The sequence below is a fragment of the Carcharodon carcharias genome, chromosome 28, assembly GCF_017639515.1.
Source record: "Carcharodon carcharias isolate sCarCar2 chromosome 28, sCarCar2.pri, whole genome shotgun sequence".
NCBI classification, from domain to species: Eukaryota; Metazoa; Chordata; class Chondrichthyes; order Lamniformes; family Lamnidae; genus Carcharodon; species Carcharodon carcharias.
In genome coordinates, this window is record NC_054494.1 from 30223493 (window position 1) to 30245157 (window position 21665).

The following is a 21665-nucleotide window of genomic DNA, read 5'->3' on the forward strand; positions in this document are numbered from 1 at the left end:
AAATGCACTGAAGCAGATCCCAGAATTAAAATGGACAGCTGGCTGCAGCAGAGGATAAATGAAGAAAAGTATGAGGTTGATGGAAAAGGAAACTGCAGACTCAGCTCCATAAATAGAAGCAGAAGAGTGAAGTAATAGAAATGGACATCATCAAAAGAAATCAGGACAGTGAGCCAAACATGCACGGCCTGTAAATCAATAATGAACAATTGGAAACCAAAAAAGAGTCTAGTGTAGCAGAATGGTATTGTTACCATTAGAGATGAAATGATAGTTTAGTCTGTACAGTTTGTCATTGATAAAGATAATGAATTAGTTACAGTTAGAGAATATTTAATACTTTTTACATTAACCCTTTATTTTGTCTTCAACATCAGGGATTCAGTGTTTTCCAACTAAGCATTGGGGTGACCAGTCAGTGAATATACAATAGAGATAATTGTACTGATAAAAACAAAAAACTGCGGATGCTGGAAATCCAAAACAAAAACAGAATTACCTGGAAAAACTCAGCAGGTCCGGCAGCATCGGCGGAGAAGAAAAGAGTTGACGTTTCGAGTCCTCATGACCCTTCGACAGAACTAGGTGAATCCCAGGAAGGGTTGAAATATAAGCTGGTTTAAGGTGGTGGTGGGGGGGTGGGGTGGGGTTGGATTGGGTTGGGGGAGAGAAGTGGAGGGGGCGTGGTGTGGTTGTAGGCAAAAGCAGTGATAGAAGCAGATCATCAAAAGATGTCACAGACGGCAGAACAAAAGAACACAGAGGTGTCGAAGTTGGTGATATTATCTAAACGAATGTGCTAATTAAGAATGGATGGTAGGGCACTCAAGGTATAGCTCTAGTGGGGGTGGGGAGAGCATAAAATATTTAAAAATAATGGAAATAGGAGGGAAAAAGAAAAATCTATATAATTTATTGGAAAAAAACAAAAGGAAGGGGGAAGAAACAGAGGGGGGGGGGTGTGGGGGGGGGTGCGCGGTGGGGATGGAGGAAGGAGGTCAAGACCTAAAGTTGTTGAATTCAATATTCAGTCCGGAAGGCTGTAAAGTGCCTAGTCGGAAGATGAGGTGTTGTTCCTCCAGTTTGCGTTGGGCTTCACTGGAACAATGCAGCAAGCCAAGGACAGACATGTGGGCAAGAGAGCAGGGTGGAATGTTAAAATGGCAAGCGACAGGGAGGTTTGGGTCATTCTTGCCGACAGACCGCAGGTGTTCTGCAAAGCGGTCGCCCAGTTTACGTTTGGTCTCTCCAATGTAGAGGAGACCACATTGGGAGCAACGAATGCAGTAGACTAAGTTGGGGGAAATGCAAGTGAAACGCTGCTTCACTTGAAAGGAGTGTTTGGGCCCTTGAACGATGAGGAGAGAGGAAGTGAAGGGGCAGGTGTTACATCTTTTGCGTGGGCATGGGGTGGTGCCATAGATGGGGGTTGGGGAGTAGAGTAATCACCTTTTAGATATATTAGTTTCAGGTTAAAATGAGAAACATAAGTTGAAGTCAATTAAAAAAAAAATATGATCGAGGGGGCAGGGGGAATAAAGGGCCCGGAAACAAGAGAAACATCAGGGCTCATGATTTATCTTTTGGGCCCTGGTGTCATGAGGTCAGTTATTCATGAACTTACAAGTGAAGTGTCGAATAGTTTTAAAATTAATCCTGATGTCAGTACATTAATCAAACCAGAATGTACACAGATAGTTTGACAAACTAAGAAACAACAGCGTTTGGACAGCTAACCGAATTAAATAACATTCTCAATTCGCCGCCAAGCGCGGAAAACACCCAAAACAAAAACAGGCCTCACTCCACAACACCGCCTTCAATAAATTATATAGATTTTTCTTTTTCCCTCCTATTTCCATTATTTTTAAATATTTTTAAATCTTTTATGCTCCCCCCACCCCCACTATAGCTATACCTTGAGTGTCCTACCATCCATTCTTAATTAGCACATTCGTTTAGATAATATCACCAACTTCGACACCTATGTGTTCTTTTGTTCTGCCGTCTGTGACATCTTTTGATGATCTGCTTCTAACACTGCTTTTGCCTACAACCACACCACCCCCTCCACTTCTCTCCCCGCCCCCCACACCCCACCCCCCCCCCCCCCCCCCACCCCCACCACCACCACCACCACCACCACCACCACCTTAAACCAGCTTATATTTCAACCCTTCCTGGGATTCACCTAGTTCTGTCAAAGGGTCATGAGGACTCGAAACGTCAACTCTTTTCTTCTCCGCCGATGCTGCCAGACCTGCTGAGTTTTTCCAGGTAATTCGATAATTGTACTGAGGTGTTTATAGTAACGTCTTGCCACATAATGAAAATTAAACCTTAAAAACTACATAGAAGTACTCGGATACACGGGCAAGAACTTACGTAGAATATATGGTCTGGAGTTTACATCGAATACACGAGGAGGAATTTAAATAGAATACGTGAGCAGGTGTTTACATAAGATACTGGATCAGGAGTTTACATAGGATACTGGAGCAGGAGTTTACATGAGATACTCAGACAGGAGTTTATATAGGATATTTGGGCAGGAGTTTACATAGGATATTGGAGCAGGAGTTTACATAGAATGTGTAGTGTTATGGCCACATGAGGAGGGATAAGATATAACTCCCCTATCATTCCAAGTCTGTCTATAACAGGGTTTTTTTTTGTGAATTCAGAAGGATGAAGGTTTTTACTCAATGTCTGTGTTTAACCATTCATGAGCTGTGCTAAAGAGATTTTAAAAATGGTTATTTCAGCCACATGACCATTCTCTTCCCATAATGACTTCAGACGGTATTTGTTTAGCTGATGTCTGAACCGACCATGCCTTTTGTTTCTTGGCTGGGGTGATTAGATTCTGTAATGTCCCAGCCATTAACGTCTGAATATCCATTATCTACCTTGATGAGAGAGAGAAAACACCTAGCTGTTGCCCCAGCAGACTTTCTGTTCCCACATGAGACCTGGCCTTATAAATGAGCAAATGTGAGGCCCAGTGCCAATTTCTGTAAATCCTTTTGAAGTATCTTGACATCATCAGGTGTGAAATTCCAGAAAAGGATATTGTGGCATGTCTAAATTATATTTCACATTGGAACTTTCCAGAAGCTGGTCAACTTGCAATACCAGATGTCAGGTGACTTGTGGCAACCATCTTAAGTCAGTGGCTTTGCTTGTTTTTTCTAAGTTATTTTTGAACAGTTTAACATATGTTTGATCAGCAGAGGAAAGTAAATGTTAAAATCACTCATGCACAAGTCTCATCATCATGACAGTGGGCAGGAATTTACACAGAGTAAACAAGCAGGAGTTTACATAGGAAGCTTGGGCAGATGTTTTCATATAATACGCAGGCAGAGGTTTACATAGGATACTTGAGCAGCTGTTTATAATAGGATACACAGGGAGGGGTTTACATAGGAAACATGCACACCTTTGGTACCGGAGAGACTGAACTGTCTGCTTTCACCTGGCACTAGAGGGCTATGATTTTTATTTGTGACCATGAGCTTTAAATATTAATCGGTCTATCTCTTTGTCACACAGTATTTAAAGGAAAAGCATCACATCGAAAGACAAAATCTACAAGGGGTGATTTGGAATTAAACATAGTGGTTGTGCAGAAAAATCAGTTATCTCAAAAATTCTCATTCATTAGAAACCCAGAGCACAGGCTGCAGGTGAAAAAATGAGAGTTTGTGATGACATTCATTAGCACCTGGTGATCTAGATCATTCCTCTTGCACACTCCTTCGTGATCAAGAGAGACTTGCTTCCACTCTTAGACAATTCCTGAGATAGCTGATAAGCCCAATGCCCGATCTGCAGATTCTGCCACATGTGGGGTAGTTGGTGCTTGAAGGGCAGATGAGGTTTTTTGGAGGCACTCTCTTTGATGCCCTGAGTTTGCCTCTGCCTCCTTATGAAAGCTTTCGATGTCTTCGGTGCCTTCCTGAATAAAGCTTCCCCATTTTGCTTGGTCACAAGCCAGGGACTCCCATGAGTCGGTGATGAGTTTTGACCTCCTCAGGGATGCTTTGAGGACATCCCTAAATAACTCCCATTGTCCTGCTGGGAGACTCCTTCCATGACCAACTTCTGAGTAGAACAGCTGCTTCGGGAGCCTGGCGACTAGAGTCGAATGACATGTCCCGCCCAGTGAATCTGGTTTGGAGCGGTCCGTACTTTGACGCTTGACATGTTGGCTGGGAGAGGACGCTGCTGTTGGACCACCTTTCTAGACAGTAGACCTTGTGAAGGCACTGCCCATGATACTTCCCCAGCGCTTTGACTTGCCTGCTGTAGGTGTCCAGGTCTCCTAGGTATGGGGGTCATTGCTGCCTGGTAAAACATGACCTTAGCCTTGGGTTTGAGGCCCTAGCCCTCAACTATCAAGTAGTTACCAGTGTGCTGCAAGGTGATTCTTTGGTGAGTAACAGGCTGAACACAGACCCTCTCAGCCAGGTCTGTGACTTACAAACAATACTGACTGCACCAACATCGACTGTCCCACAGAAAATTACACACTAATGACACGACAGCATTCGGGGCCATTACTGTGAACTACTGCAGTGTGAGGGAGCCTTTGGCAATTTCCAGTAGCCCCTCCTGCTGCCTGGGGAGGGGCCACTGGATATTCTAGTGAATAATGAAATGTTCCGATGAAAAGATTGAGACTTGGATCATTGGAAGTTGGCGGGAGAATGTTCACTTTATTTTTTGGTTGTACAGTTTTTGTGTTATGAGAGTTTTTATTGAATGCACGTTATTTTGTGTCCATTTTGAGATGTATTTTTCTATAACAAGATTGTGCAGAATATAATCACCTTCACTCAGTTTGCCTCTGAGCCAAAAGGCTTTGAGCTCAAGGTGCACTCCAGAGACTTGAGCACAGAATTGCAGACTAACATTCTGGAAGAAGTACTGAGGGAGTGCTGCGCTGCCAGAGGCTCATTTCCCTGGGAGTGACACATTGTCAGGGATTCATTACAAGGAATTGCCGTGCGGTCAGGCAGACAGTACTGAGGGAGTGCCATACTGTCATAGGATCCGTATTGCGGGAGCATCACACTATCGGAGTTCAGCACTGATGGAATGTGGCACTGCCTTAGGAGCAGTACTGAGGGGGTGGTGCACTGTCAGAGGGGCAGTACTGAAAGAGTTAGGGTTAGGCAGAGATGCTATTTTCCTGATGAAATATTAAACAAAGGCCCTGTCTGTCTATTTCTGTGTATGTAAAAGATCCTGTGGTTCTATCTAAGAGGAGCAGGGAGTTCACCAGGTTTCTTGGCCAATATTCATCAATCGCCAAAAAGCTGTCCAACTGACTGTTCATCCCATTGGCTGTTTTGTTTTGGATCTGAAAAGTTTTCTATTGCCTTTTCCTGAATTAGTTGGGTGACTGAAAACCAGTTGACATATTTGGGCAGTAGTTTAGTGGGTATGGTACTGGTTGGAAGCTGGAGGTCAACGAGTTCAAATGCCACTATAGCATGAAAAAAAAATAAGAATGAAAGTTGATGGGGGAAACATGTTCAGCGACTTCAACTTGGCCTGGCCTACTTGTGATATCAGCTCTGTATTCTGTAATAGATTCTTGATGCACACAGATCCACGTGGCCTGGATAATAACTGGTTTCATGTTAATGTTGCCCATACCCCAAGATTGAAAATAAAGAAGCAAGATCGAAGAAGTAAAAAATAACCCCTTCAATAAAAATAAGCTACTCAGAAAAATAATCAATAGCCTGGAGCGTTTGTCAAGGCACTTTGGTGTTTTAAAAATAATATCAGCTCTTTATGTCATTACTGGAGGACCCTAATGCCTGGTCATAACTGCATTCATCTATTATACTTCTAATGTTTCACCTCCTGTGTTTTTCAGGCAGTGGAGACAAATTTGGCTTCCAAGGACAGCCATTGGGTCATTGTAAATGAGGTAAGCCCAGAGCCAATGTTACTACAAGCACTAACAATGTAATTCTGTTCAATAAAAGGTGGATTATTGTCAGGAACTCACACTGCTGACTGTACAATCTTGGGGCTGTCGCTATACTAAGCGGAAGCCAATTCTTCAGCAGGGGGAAGGTTAAGTTAGAATTCAGAGTCATCCCTGAGGGATTCCCATACATGTACTGGGATTGGGAAGAGGTGGAGCATCAGAATTTCGGGTGCTCCAGTGGCACACTGCACGATATCAGCACTGCCAAGTTCATAGCTGGGAATGAAGGGTCAGGTCACAGGTTTAGGAAGTGGTTGTGTTTAGCTGTCGGCTGCCAACTTTAAGGATAGTTTTCTGATGAAAATCTACACTCAATAGGCAACGGTTGCAACTTCCATGCTCATTCACATTGGATCCTTATCCTGACAGGTGACAGAAGGGGTTTGGGTGGGGGGAGGGGTGCATTTTTATCCATCAGTTTGGCCTTTCGCAAAAGTTATCATGCAGGCACAGCAAGCGATTAGGGAGGCAAATGGAATGTTGGTGTTTATATCAGGGGGGTGGAATATAAAAGTGGGGAAGTTTTACTGCAGCTTTACAGGACCTTGGTGAGACCACATCTGGAACATCGTGTACAGTTTTGGTCTCCTTATTTGAAAAAAAAGATATAATTGCATTAGCAGTTCGGAGAAGGTTCACTCGACTCATCCCTGATATGAGGAGCTTATCTTATGGAGTAAGGTTGAGCAGGTTGGGCCTTTACCCATTGGAGTTTAGAAGAATAAGAGATGATTTTATTGAAACATATGAGATCCTGAAGGGATTTGATAGGGTGGATACCGGGAGGATGTTTGCACTTGTGGAGAGACTAGAACCAAGGGATACAGTTTGGGAATAAGAGGTCTACCATTTAAGACGGAGATGAGGAGAACATTTTTCTCTCAGAGGGCTGTTAGTCAGTGGAATTCTCTTCCCCAGAAAGCAGTGGTGGCTGGGTCATTGAACTTATTAAGGGCTGAGTTAGACAGATTTTTGATTAACAAAGGAGTCAAGGGTTATGGGGGGGCAGACGACAAAGTGGAGTTGAGACACAACCAGATCAGCCATGATCTTATTGAATGGCAGAGCAGGCTCAGAAGGCTGAATGGCCTACTCCTGCTCCTAAGTCCTACATTCCTATGGACTTGGTTGCAGGTCCCAGAGGTAAGGATCTGGTGCCCAATGCACAGTGTCTCCCTTATGTACAAAGAAATTGGTGTCTTGTTAAACACTTGGTAACTACAATTTTGAACAATCTCTGTGAATTTGCCCAATCTGCTCCCCAGTATTTGAGCTGGGCTTGTGAAACCCTGAGTCCATTCAGAATCACAGGTTTACTACGAGGAACCCAAAATTGATGTAAGCTGTAAGGAATACTGGCACTGAAAATGTTGATACATTTCTCTGAACAGCTCTGTCTGCTATTTTCATGGAGCTATTACCCCAACTGATAATAACTGAACTAAAACATTCATCAAAACAATGAAATGGGAATTTTTTTTGAGTGCATTAGGCGTTCATAACTTAAAGCTTATGGCACTGCTTAAATTCTAGTGAGATGATGCAGTAACATTGTTCTGTGCTGGAACTTTGTTCAATACTTCTGCTTAGGATTTGGTATTATCACATTTGCTACAAACGTCCAGGCCAGACTCGTCCCAGGATTGCACTGAGTGCGGTAGCGGGTGTGAAAAGAGACACCTTACCCTCCGGCTGCAATGGCAGGTTTTTGCACTGTATTGACCCCTTCCTGACCCCTTAATTATGCAGCCACAGGAAACATGCTGTCTCGCTAGCAGGCAGCCTCTGAATCACCCGCCACATTTATCTCACCACTTTTTTCACTCCGGGTGTCATATCCAAACTGCAGCTGTGCGCTCAGTTCTCAATGCTTGCAGCCCAGGACTGCTTCAGTGAAGACATGGCCCTAAAAGCCAAGAAGAGTTCCATGACCCATTACTGAGATACCTTTTGGAGGACTGTGGTGATATCCTGCACCCCCACTCTGGCCGCAGGAGGTCCAGCAATCTCACTATTCCAGCTTGGGAGGCGATAGCAGTGATGGTCAGTGCCAACGCACTGCACATCCAGTGCAGAAAGAGGACAAATGATCTCATCCGTGTCACAGGGTAAAGCAACCATCTCATCGCTCTAAACCCACACTCAAGCCCATCACATGTTCACTGGCATCTCACTCACTGCCAGCTCAAGGGACATCACCACTCACTCTCTCACAAACACACCCTCACATCTCCATCTAGCCTCATCTCCTCTGGAGGCTGCCTCCTCAGCCCTCACCATCTTGAGGCCACTCGCACAGATCAATGTGTGCCCCCACACACTCCCTGGGATACCCTCCTTCCCCAGTACAGCCCTCGCCCTGCAGCCTCTTCCCTTGCCTGAGGCCACTTCTCCCCTTCCCCAAGCAAGCCCTGGCCCTGCACCTGTTGAAAACTCACGCCCACCTTATGGCTGGTCTGGTAGGTAGATACCTGCCCACGAGCCCCCTATAAGTGCCTGCGATGCCTGGCGCTGATGACTGCGAGTGCTGACTGAAGCAAGCCAGGCAAACAAACCTCGAAGTCCCAAGTGAAGTGCATCTCGTCGGGTGCACGTCACTAATGTACCATTGTGAAACACATGGGCTTGCAATCGCCTGGATGATCCAACATTGGGCTGGGGGGGTGGGGAGGTGGTGATTCCGGTGAGCAGGGTTTATAATGAGATGCTAAAGTATTGGAATTCGGTTCCTGACGTGCGACAGCAGGGATCACTGACGGGTGGAGCAGACGATCGCAAACTGGTTTCACGACGGCACAAAAATGATTTTTGGCCTTCTCACCATATTGCCCACTCACACCCTCCAGCATGCTTGCCGTCAACGGGAGCAGGAAATTCCACTCCTAGTGTCAACGTATTGATATTGTGCCAACCTTTATGCCAGCGAGATTACAGGACTGATTGCAAGGATGAAGGACTAAGAAGTACAACGGTATACACAATTCTAATGAGAAATGGACAAAATTGAATCATTCTATGTAGGAATAATTATCCTTTTCAATACAAACAATGATTTAGGAACATAGGAACAGGAGTAGGCCATTCAGCCCATCAAGCCTGCTCCGCCAATCATGGCTTATCATCTCCCTCAATGTCACTTTCCCGGACTATCTCCATATCCCTTGATGTCATTAGTATCCAGAAATCTATCTATTTCTGTCTTGAACATGCTCCAATGATTGAGTTTCCATAGCTCTGTGAGATAGAGAATTCCAAAGATTCACCACCCTCTGAAGAAATTCCTCCTCATCTCAGTCTTAAATGGCCTACCCCTTATCCTGAGATTATGTCCCCTGGTTTTGGACTCACCAGCCAGAAGAAACATCTTATCTACATCCACCCTGTCACGTCCTGTAAGTATTTTCTAAGTTTCAATGAGGTCACCCCCCTCATTCTTCAAAATTCTAAGGAATACAGACACAGTCTCCTCAATCTCTCTTTATATGTCCCGCTATCCCAGGGATTAATCAGGTGAACCTCCATTGCACTCCCTCTATGGCAAGCATCTCCTTCCTTAGATAAGGGGACTAAAACTGCGCACAACACTCCTGGTGAGGTCTCACCAAGGCCCAATATAACTGTAGCAAGATATCCTTACTCCTGCATTCAAATCCCCTTGCAATGAAGGCCAACATACAATTTACCTTCCTATTGCTTGCTGCATCTGCATGCTAGCTTTTAGTGACTCATGGACAAGGACACCCAGGTCCCTTTGGACAACCACACTTCCTAACCTCTCACCATTTAAGAAATATTCTGCCTTTCTGTTCTTTCTACCAAAGTGAATAACTTCACACTTATTCACATTATATTCCATCTGCCGTGTTCTAGCCCATTCACTATTTACTAACCCTCCAGTGTGGGACCTTATCAAGAGCTTTATGAAAATCCAAATACACCACTGGCTCTCCTTTATGCTAAAGGAATATCCTCAAAAAACTCCAATAAATTTGTCAAACATGATTTCCCTTTCATAAATCCATGTTGACTCTGCCCAATTTTACCATTCCTTTCTAGATGTCCAATTATCACATCCTTTATAATAGATTCTAACATTTTCCCTACTACTGAAGTCAGACTAATGTAGTTCCCCATTCTCCCTTTTCCTCCCTTTTTAAATAGTGGGTTACATTTGCTACTTTCCAGTCCACAGGAACCTTTCCAGAATCTGTAGAATTTTGAAAGATAACCATCTGTTATCTCTCCTCCTTCAATACTCTGGGATAAAGCTCCTCTGCCCAGAGGACTTAGCCACCTTCAATCCAGTTAACTTTTTAAGTAATGCCCCATTACTAATTTCTTTTCATTCCTCAGTTTCACAAGTCCCTTGGTCGCCAAGTGTTTCTGAGAGATTTTCTTCCGTGAAGACCAGACACAAAGTAATTGTTTAGTTTCTCTGCCATTTCCCTGTTCTCCAATATAAATTCTCCTGTCCCCACCTGTAATGGGCCCACATTTGTCCTAACTAATCTTTTCCTTTTCGTGTACTTAAGTAAACTTTTACAGTCCGTCTTTATGTTTCTCACTAGTTTGCATTCACATTCTCTCTTCCCTTTCTTCATCAGTTGATCCTCCTTTTCCGGGTTCTAAATTGCTCCCAGTCCTCAGATTTAACACATTTTATGTCATCCCTGTAAGCCACTTCCTTTGATTAATACAATCTATAACTTCTTTTGTTAGCCATAGTTTGGGTGTTTGTGCCTTAGAGGAATGTGTATCTGCTGTAAGCTGTGTAGTATTTCTTTAAATACTGGCTATAGCCTGTCTCCAGTCAAATCTTTTGGTGTATTTTCCCAATCCATCATAGCCAATCTCAGTCACCCTTTAGCCACATCTCCTATATGGCAAATAAATCATACCCATTTACCTCAATTTGTGCATCCAAATTGTCTACCTTTTTGTGAATGCTACGCGCATTCAGAGAGTGCCTTTAACTCTGCTTTTTTTAAACGTTATTCTCTATTCTGATCCCATTTGATGCTTTGTCTGTTTTATGTTTTTGCTTTCTACTTTTCCACATTTACCAGTTTGGCTGCCCTCGAATCTGAGCTCCTGAGAACCCCCCCCCACCCCCGCCCCCCCCCCCACCCCCGCCAATCAATCTAGTTTAAACACTCCCGAACAGCCGTTATGAATCTCTCTCCGAGGATGTTAGTCCTGGCCCTGCTAAGATGTAGCCTGTCCATCTTGTGCACGTCCCACCTTCCCCAGAACCGGTCCCAATGCCTCAGAAATCTGATGCCCTCCCCCTCCGACACCAGTTCTCAATCGCTGCCATTTTAATACTCCTTCTAAATGGTTAGATTACAAACAGCAACAAATGTGCAAATGTTAACTTGTGTCAATGAACTGTGATTGCCCTCGTAGTGTCTGCTCCCACTCATTTACAAGGTTATAGGCCGTTCTATAGTTCTTTAATGCATTTTGTGTGTCCTGTTTCAATTCGCTGAAGAAAGCCGTTTTGAATTGATGTCTCACAAATAAGAGCTGATGAGTTGTCTTGTTTAAGAATTCTTTGTGAGATTTAACTCTCCGGATCTCCGTGTAATAATATGTCTGTGCATGCACATTAGTAACCCTCATGTAATGTAAACTAAACAGCTCTACAAGATACTGCAGCTTCCCACTAGCACTGAATACTCCCATAGCTCGAAGATCAATGCCCTAACACATAACAAGAGCTTTACTTTCAGATATGGATCTGTGTGCTCAAAAAGTGTTTATATTTTGTCCTTATGCTAATCAAGTAGCAGTCATTGGTTTCGGGGTATGGAAGACAGTGCTTTGATGTTCCTGAAGTTCGAACACAATCTCAATGAAAATTGATGCAGCCCAAGCTCCTGTCACCCTCCTGTCCGATTTATGTTGCACTCCAGTCCACGTCTTCTTGGCAGCACACTTTAAAAATGACTTCAAGGCTTTGGAGAGGGCACAGAGGAGATTTACTAAAATATGTTCCAGGGATAACGAGGTTAGTTATATGGAGATGCTGGAGAAGTGGGAGAACAGAGAAGGTTAAGGGGAGACAAAATAGGGCTTTCAAAATGATATGCAGCTCTGACAGACGCTGTTCCAATTGTCAGGAGGGTTAGTCACCAGAATGTGCTGATTTAAGATAATTGGCGAAAGTTGCAGCAGGGAGATGAGATGTTTTTATGCTGTGTGTTGTTACAATCCACTGTGCACTGCCTGGAAGAATGGTGAAAGCAGATTCAATGGGGATGCTGTGTTACAGGATAAGAAGACAAGCTGCTAAGATGGATTGAAAATTGATGAAAGCAAAATAAAGCAAAGTGTCGTTTGTGAATGAGCTGTGTCAAAATGGCAAGGAGTCACCAGCAGGGTGTGCCAATGGGATCAAACCAGAGTCACTGCCATTTGTAACCTGTAGAAATTATTCTCTGTGTGAACCCTACTGAATCTCTTCATCATTTTAAAGACAACAATTAGATCACCTCTCAACCTCCCAAAAAGGAATGGAGTGTTTCATAAAGTAGTGAAGCAAGATGTGGGGCCTGAAATAAAAGCAAAAAAGCTGCGGATGCTGGAAATCCAAAACAAAAACAAAAATACCTGGAAAAACTCAGCAGGTCTGGCAGCATCTGCAGAAAGGAGTACAATTAATGTTTCGAGTCCAAATGACCCTTCAACAGAACTAAGGAAAAATAGAAGAGAGATGAAATATAAGCTGGGGGGGAGTTGGGGGGGTGGTGGGGGGGTGGTGTGGGGTGGGGGTGGGGGGGTGACAGGTAGAGCTGGATAGAGGACCAGTGATAGGTGGAGATAACTGAAAGATGTCACAGACAAAAGGACAAAAAGGTGTTGAAGGTGATGATATTATCTAAAGGAATGTGCTAATTAAGGGTAGAAAGCAGGACAAGCAAGGTACAGATAGCCCTAGCGGGGGGTGGGTGGGGTGAAGGAATCAAAATAGCCTAAAAGGTAGAGATAAAACAATGGATGGAAATACATTTAAAAATAATGAAAATAGGTGGGAAAAGAAAAATCTATATAAATTAATGGGAAAAATGTTGGGGGGGTGGGAATCGGAAAGTGGGTGGGGATGGAGGAGAGAGTTCATGATCTAACATGATCTAAGATGTGGGGCCTCCCTTGTAAGTTTCCCATTTATAACAATATCCTTAACATATTCAGTGTGATTGGTTCTGATGTATGAAAACATCACGTACGTTCTGTGATATAATCATTCCCTTGCTCTCATTCTGGCCATTAATAAAGTGGGATGGTTTCATCAGCAACAGATAGTGAGGTTCTGGGTAAATACACATGCTGTAGGCAATTATGACATTGTGAATCCGATTTATGACCCATCAAACAAACAAGATAGAAGGTAAATGAGTTCAAGCAGTCTCGATTCAGTCAATATTGAGCACCGAGATAATGCTATTTAACGTTAAACTAATGATCTTACTCAGATTTATGAGGATGGTAGTGTGAGACACAGAAATCTTTTACTGACAGTGGGAACTCCAGTTTGATTTTAAAGCACACTGTTAATGGAGCTTTATAGCATATTACTGCAAATAATCCTGGCATAAGCTGTGAAACTCCAACAAAATGATTATCTTCCAGTGTATATTCTGTTTATATTTCCATGTTAAGAAAGTACAATATGTTTATTCATCTCTGCCATTTATCACCAGCATTGAGGAAGTAGGAAAGAGAGACTGACTCCCATTTATTGGCACTTTATCACATCTCTGTGAAAGGTCTCAAAGTGCTTCACAGACAATGAATTACTTTGAAGTGGTGACAAATGTCACAAAAGGAAGCAACTTATTTTTAATTCTTTGTCTGAACAATTTTTCCTTTTTGAACTCTCACTGGCCCCTGTTCCAATTCCATTTGGAGTGTCCCCTTTTATTTTTCCAACTTCTCCCCTTTTAGGACACCTGCTTGCATGGCTGTATATTTGCAGAGTGACTTCCCTTGCCATCAAGGAAGCACTTGACTGGGTGTGGCATCAAGGGTCCCTACCAAAACTGCAGACAATGGGAATCGAGGGGAAAACTCTCCACTGGTTAGAGCCATACTTAGCACAAAAGGAGATGGTTGTGGTTGTTGGAGGTCAGTCATCTCAGCTCTAGGACATCACAGCAGGAGTTCCTCAGGGTAGTGTCCTCGGCCCAACCATCTTCAGCTGCTCCATCAGTGACCTACCTTCCATCACAAGGTCAGAAGTGGGCATATTCGCTGATGATTGCACACTGTTCAACATCATTTGCGACTCCTCAGATAATGAAGGAGTCCATGTCAAAATGCAGCAAGACCTGGACAATGTCCAAGCTTGGGCTAACAAGTGGCAAGTAACATTCGTGCCACACAAGTGCCAGGAATTGACCATCTCCGGCAGGGGAGAACCTAACAATAGCCCCTCGACATTCAATAGCGTTACCATCACTGAATCCCAAACTACCAACATCCTGGGGGTTATCATTGGCCAGAAACTGAACTGGACTAGCTATATAAATACTGCGACTTCAAGAGCAGGTCAGAGGCTAGGAATCCTGTGATGAATAACTCACCTCCTGACTCCCCAAAATCTGACCGTCATCGACAAGCCACAAGTCAGTAGTCTGATGGAATACTCTCCACTTGCCTGGATGAGTGCAGCTCCCACAACACTCAAGAAGCTCGACACCATCCAGGACAAAGCAGCCCACTTGATTGACAGCACATCCACAAACATTCACTCCCTCTAACACCAGCGCACAGTGGCAGCAGTGTATACCATCTACAAGATGTACTATAGAAACTTACCAAGGCTCCTTAGACAGCACCTTCCAAACCCACAGCCACTACCTTCTAGAAGGACAAGGGCAGCAGATACATGGGAACACCACCACCTGGAAGTTCTTCTCCAAGCCACTCACCATCCTGCCTTGGAAATATATCACCGTTCCTTCACTGTCGTTGGGTCAAAATCCTAGAACTCCCTTCCTAACAGCACTGTAGGTGTACCTACACTACATGGACTGCAGCGGTCCAAGAAGGCAGCTCAACACCACCTTCTCAAGGGCAATTAGGGATGGGCAATATATGCTGGCCCAGCCAGTGACACCCACACCCCATAAATGAATTTTTTTTTAAATCACATCTCTAGATACACTTGGGATTTTACACAGAATGGTGCCGATACTGATGTTTCACAGTTTCCACTGAGAAACACCACAGAACCACCACACAGCTTAATTAGTTTCTGTTGCCATGTATCACAAACCAACACCTCCACTGAAACTTATTGTTTAGCGTGATGCCTTGGCATGGATCAGGACAACATAAATATTGATCACACATTGGGAATCTTAGCTACTCCTTAAAATAAAACCAGAACTGACCGTCAGAGCATTCCACTGTGCTCCAAGCATGGTTCTTTTTTTATTAATGTAAAGGCGGAATAATATCGAAACTTTGAGGGAAGCTACATATAAGAAAAGGGGACTGGAATAGACCATACAAATGCATTAAATCATCTGCCTCAATTTCACCTTACCACCTATTCCCCATTTCCCTTAATTCCTTGAGACAACAAACTTCTGTCCATCTCAACCTTAAACATACTCATGGTTGAACATGCAAAACTGTTTGGAGAAGACAATTGCAAAGATTTGCAACTCTGAGTGAAAAAAATTCCTCCTCACCTCATTCCCAAACACTCTACCCCTTATTAACTGTGCCATTGAAGGTGGGTAGAGGTCATGTTTTCACCCCTGTTAGTCTCCAAACAATATATCTCAATGGATAAATTTTAATGAAATTGGGTACACAGATAGTGTATGGCCCAAGGAAGAATGAATTTAGTTTTTGGCAAAGATGCAGATCCGGATCCAGATTCTGGAATTTTTTTTAAAGGATCCGTTAGTGTTGGAAGAGGAGGCGAATTGACCTTTAGTCCAGTTTGTGGATTGTTTTATTTAGAATGTTGAGGATAGTCTTAGCCGTTGTGGTGGAATTTGTCACAGATGTCATAATGTGTGCAGAATTTTCAGAGCAGGTTGTTGGTTATGGATTGGCCTGAAGCCCCCTCTGAGATAGAAGCTCTTAATAAAAAAAAAATCTTTTTTCAGCTTTGCAATTACTGAGCATCAAGCAGGCAGAGAAAAGCCTCAAGGAAGAATTGCATAATTGTAATAGTGATGAGCTAACACAGCGTGAAGGAGGTATACGCTTGATTGAGTGATACTGTGCCCCGTGTTCTAGATTCTCCAGCAAAGGGAAAGAACCCTTCGGTATCTATTCTGTCAAGCCCCTTCAGAATCTGTATGTTTCAATTAAATCGCCTCTCATTCTTCTAAACTCCAAACAGTATGGGCACAATTTACTCAGCCTCTCAACATAGGATTGTCCTCTCTTCCCAGGAACCTACCCAGTGCTACCTCACTGCACTGCCTCCAATGCAAGTATATCCTTCTTAAATATGTAGACCAAAACTGAACACAGTACTCTCAGAGTGGTCTCACCAGAGCCCTGTACAACTGTGGCAAGACCTCCTTATTCTTGTACTCCAATCCCCTAGCAACAAAGGCCAACTTGCTGTATTTGCTTCCTGTATCTGCATGCTAACTTTCTGACTTACACCCAAGTCTCACTGAACATTAATATACAGAACTTTCATGATTCGTAAAAAAAACATTATGTTTTTGTCCTTCTTTATGGTATTCTAAGCTACCAGCAACAATTGGATCAGTTTGTGTTTTTTGCTCATTGGAGCTAGATATATGCTGCTGGAGTGATTCCATGTCACAGACAGAAGTTCAGTATTAAGCACCTAACTGAGCATAAAATCTATTGTTTCCCAATTCAGCCCAAATTAGTATATAAGTAACCAACACTAGCAAATCATCGGAGTATTCAACTTCTTCAGCTGTCTCACTGCCTTGTTAAATATCTGATGTTCTAATTGATTTCCTGATTATAACCTATTGATCAACACTTATTAAAAGCAAACCTGAGCCTGTTTCATGATGCACAGTAACTTAGACCCCCCAACAAGAGTGCTAAAATGAGTCTAACAGTCCGGTTATAAGGCCCCAATAAGAACTTTTATTTAAGAGAAAGCAAGACAAGCATGTAATTGACTGAACGGAGTAGGAAATGAACTAGAAAGATTCACCTAGCCAGTCTGTCAAATTCAATTCTGCTAAATGTAGGCAAAGTCTTGCATAGTAAAGAGCTGTGACGGTATTGAACTTACTCAGAAGCTGCTAACAGACCTACACATTAGGGATGCATTGACCTTTCACTGTTAAACAAGTTTTTGTCAGCTTGAGCTTATTAATTTTTAATAAATTAACTTCGGAGATTCTGTTTTATTTTTCAATCCCCAGCTCCTTTCAGCACAGAGCAAAACCATTTGCTTGATTGCACTGTGTGTTCAATCTTCATCCAGAACAGATCTTACTCCTCTTGCTTTCTCACCTCTTTGCTTTTTTAAAATTTTTGTTCCAATACTGTTATATTCTACTGGGGGAGAGGAGGTGGGGGGGGGTCATTTTGCTCATGAACCGGTTGCGCACTTATCTGTCGGCAGGTGAGTCGATTACAATATACTGCAGATGCAGAGACCAGTATGAAATGAAGCACATGCTATTTATTTACACAAACAACAGAGCACATACATGATGCGTGCTTCTCCAACCAGGCCCTTTTCTAGATTAACATTAACGTTGTAGCCTGCGCTTCTCAGCTATTGGATCATACAGTCACATGGTTAGACCTGCTCACATTCTTTTAAAGGTGTATTACACATCAGGTTACCACATCCCTCCCCGTTTACTTGAAAGTATATTTTACAATATATTAACTATTTACATAAATAAACTATTTACAAATTCTGTCTCTCAGGAGGCTCCTTCAAATGTGTCGACCGTTGTAGTTCTACAAATTCAGATGGTTTATCTGAGGCCTCCCTCTCAGGAGTTATCTGTCCACTAGGCTCCCCAGTAGGAACCTGCAAGTTTGCCTCTTCGACTCTCTCAGGCTAGACGGGTTCTACAGGGACTTCCAAAGCAAGAGGAGTTCCTTCTACCTGTGGTGTCGACTCCAATGGGAATGTTTGGCGCACCTTTTCTTGTGGATCTGTTTCTCTTTTACTGGGGTGATCTACGTGTCTCCTGATTATCCAGTCTTCAATCGATACGTGGTAGGAAAGGGTCCTGTCACTGCACTGACTTCACCTGACAGCCATTTGGGCCCATCTCCAGAGTTCTTTGCAAAAACCGCTTCTCCTACAGTGAAGTTTCTTTCACGACTGTGGTAATTGTGTTCACTTTTCTGGGCCTCCTGACTTCTCTCTACCTTCCCCCAAAAATTCAGCCTTATGAGGCTCAAACCTGTCCTGAGGCATCTCTTCATTAATAACTCTGTTGGGGGGCGATACTGGTGGTTGTATATGATATACTGTATGCAGCTTTTGACCAAGATTTCAATCTCAGTGTCCATCCTTGGCCACCATAAGTAGCTGCGTGCCAACATTTTCATTCTAGAAATGCCGGGGTGAGTGTTATGTAATTCTGTCAATAATGGTTGTCTTCCTCTGGGAGGCACAATGACTCTTGCTCCCCACAGTAAGATGCCATCCTGGCAGGTGAGCTCATCCTCCTGTTAAAATAGGGCTTTATTTATCCGACTTTGGCTCGTTAAACCATCCCTGCGAGACTTGTTCCCAGGCATGAGACAAAACTGGATTGCGGTCTGTCCATTCCCTGATCTGTTTGGCATTCACTGGTGATGAATCCAGAAAGGTTAATAGCAAGGCAAGCTCTTGGGGAATTGGGATGTTCACATTGCTGTCCGTTAGAGGTAATCGGCTCAGCGTGTCGGCATTTGCAATGCCTTCCCAGCCGTTTGATAAAAGTATATTCATACGCAGCGAGAATGAGTGCCTACCTTTGGATGCCTGCAGAGGCAATTGGGGGTTATGCCTTATCTTCCCCAAACAAGAATAGAAGTGGCTTGTGATTGGATAGGATGGTGAAGTGGCGAGCGTGGATGTACTGGTGGAATTTCTTAACGCCAAATACAACGGATAAGCCTTCTTCCTCTATTGGTGAGCACCTTCGTTCTGTGTTCTTGAGACGCAACCAATGGGCCGTTTGGAGTCGCCCACCATCCAGTGGAAGAGTACTGCCCCTACTCCGTAAGGGGATGCATTGTGGAGCTTGCCAGGGCCACCTGTGATTTTTCTTGAGTGACCCGCATAATGGAGCCAGTAATCTTGACAAATCTGGGAATAAATAACCATAGTAGTTAACCATTCCCAAGAAGGACTTGAGTTCTGGGCATTTTGTGGAGCTGGCACCTCACGAATAGCCCTCACTTTGTCTTCTACTGGGTTAGGGCCCTGCGAGTCGACCCTATGACCCAGGTAAACCACTTCTTTTGCTTGTAAGATACATTATTCCCTTTTCAAGTGTACTCTGGGAGGTGAGAGTTGCTTCAATACCCCTTCCAAGTTAGCCAGATGTTCTTCATCAGTTAGTCCTGTTACTAGGGCATCATCGAGATAAACCACAACGTGGGGTAGAACTTGGTGCAAATTTTCCATAGTCTGTTGGAAAATGGCACATGCCGATGAGACTCCAAAGGGTAACCTGGCAAAGGGTAACCTGGTTACTGGTATAACCCCTGCTATGTGTGTTGATGTAACCAAACCCCGAGAGGCTTTTTATAGTTTGACTTGCTGGTAAGCGTGACTCGTGTTGAGTTTTGTATAGCGGTTCCCCCTGCCAGCTCGAAGTACAATTCATCAGCTTTCGGTATAGGATGCCTATCAAGTCTGGCCACTTTGTTAATGGTCAACTTGTTGTCCCCGCATATCTGTGCACTTTAGTCAGGCTTCAGTGCTGGAATTATGGGTGCTGCCCTCGGAAAATTGCACAGGTTGTAAGACTCCCAGCCTTTCCAGTCTGTCTAATTCAATATCCACTTTTTTTTGTAATCCACAGGGGACTGACTTCACCTTCAAATATCTGGGGATTGCTCCAGGATCTACTTGGATTTTAGCTTGCAGCCCCTGAACCTTCCCAAGCTTTTCCCTGACACAGAGGCATATTTCTGTAATAATTCTTGCAGATCTTTCATTCTGAGTTAAAATCTTTCGGTCCACTCCAACTTTATTTCCTTAAGCCAGTTCCGACCAAGCAGAGTTGGACCCTCCCCTGCTACCACTACCACGGATAGGTTAGCAGACTGGCTTCCATATTGTACTGGAACCTTGCATATACCTTTCACTCATATGTCTTTGTCAGTATATGTTTTTACTTTAGCGTCTTGAGTTTTTAGCTTTAGTGAGTGGCCTCTACATTCAGATACTGTGTTTCCCTGTAACTATCAAGGATACCCCTGTATCTATCTCCATTCGAATGGGTTTTCTGTTGACCTTTACAGTCACGTAGATTGGTTCTGTTTTACCCATTTTTAAGTTGTGTAGCTAGTAAATATCTGACTCTGTTTCTTCTGACTCCTCCATTATAAACATTTCACGACTTCTGCCTTTTTGTTTGAAATTTGTCCTCAATCGTTTTTTTACAAGATCACACAATGTGCCCATTGCGATGACAGTAGAAACACTCGGTTCTTTTCAATTGTCGTTCATTTGTAGGCTGTCTGGTTCCAATTCTGCTATTATTAATGTGGTTTTTATCCATTAAGCCATTGCGTTTTGCTGGTCTGTTAATGGTGGCTGTTTCCTGTCTTTCTGCAGAGCCCTGTGTTTCTGCACCATTTCTAACCGGTGCCTCCCTCCCAGCGTGATGGACGGTGCCATTTTGTGCTCCCTTGATTGCTTCTGAATCCCCGACTGCGTTTTCCAGTGCAAGCGCCAACTCCAGCACCTTGCTGAAGTCTAAATTTGTTTCTGGCATCAACCTTTTTTTGAATGGCGCCTTCATTAACCCCACATAATAATTGGTCTCTTAACATGTCATTAATTGACATTTCGGACTCTCAGTGCTCTGCCACCTGTTCCAAGACTGCTACCTAGCAAGCGACTGTCTCTCCAGGGGTGTGACACATTGAAATGAATTTAAAACGCTGTGTTGTTACCAAGAGTTTCAACTGAAAGTGGCTTTTCACAAGATTTACCAATTCATCAAAGCTCTTGGAATCTGGGGTGTTGGGGGCCGTTAGACTGTGAATTAGGCCGTATGTTTTACTGCCACATGTCGATAAGAGGGTCGCCCGCCTCTTCTCCTCCCCCGATATGTCATTGGCCAAAAAGAAAAATGCGAGGTGTTCAATATAATGTGACCAATCATCAGTGGTCTGATCAAACAGTTCGACCTGGCCAAACTGTAGCATACGGGAGGGAGAAAACTTCAAAGACTATGATGAGGGCTGTACTTAAAATCAGCCTGCAGAGCACGGCTGATTCACTACAGTTGCATTTTTGTGGCTTTCCTTGGTGTCGTCGACTGGTCATGTTTTGCCTCGTTGCCGGCTGTTATATTCTTCTGGCGGCCCGGGGGGGTGGGGGGGGTGGGGGGGGGTTGCTTTGCTCGTGACCCACTTCCACACTAATCCATCGGCGATTACCTGTATACTGCAGACGCAGAGACCAATATCCTCATATTTATTTTATTTACACAAACAACAG

At 43.6% G+C, this 21665-nt stretch overlaps 1 protein-coding gene across 1 annotated transcript in view; it reads left to right on the plus strand.

Moving 5' to 3' along the window:
• LOC121270791 (glutamate receptor ionotropic, delta-1-like) overlaps window positions 1-21665 on the plus strand; it is a 1188003-nt gene that overhangs the window by 598602 nt on the left and 567736 nt on the right. Inside the window, exon 5 of the mRNA XM_041176231.1 lies at window positions 5894-5947. Within this exon, the coding sequence (XP_041032165.1) occupies window positions 5894-5947 (54 nt within the window). The remainder of the gene's footprint in view (window positions 1-5893; window positions 5948-21665) is intronic.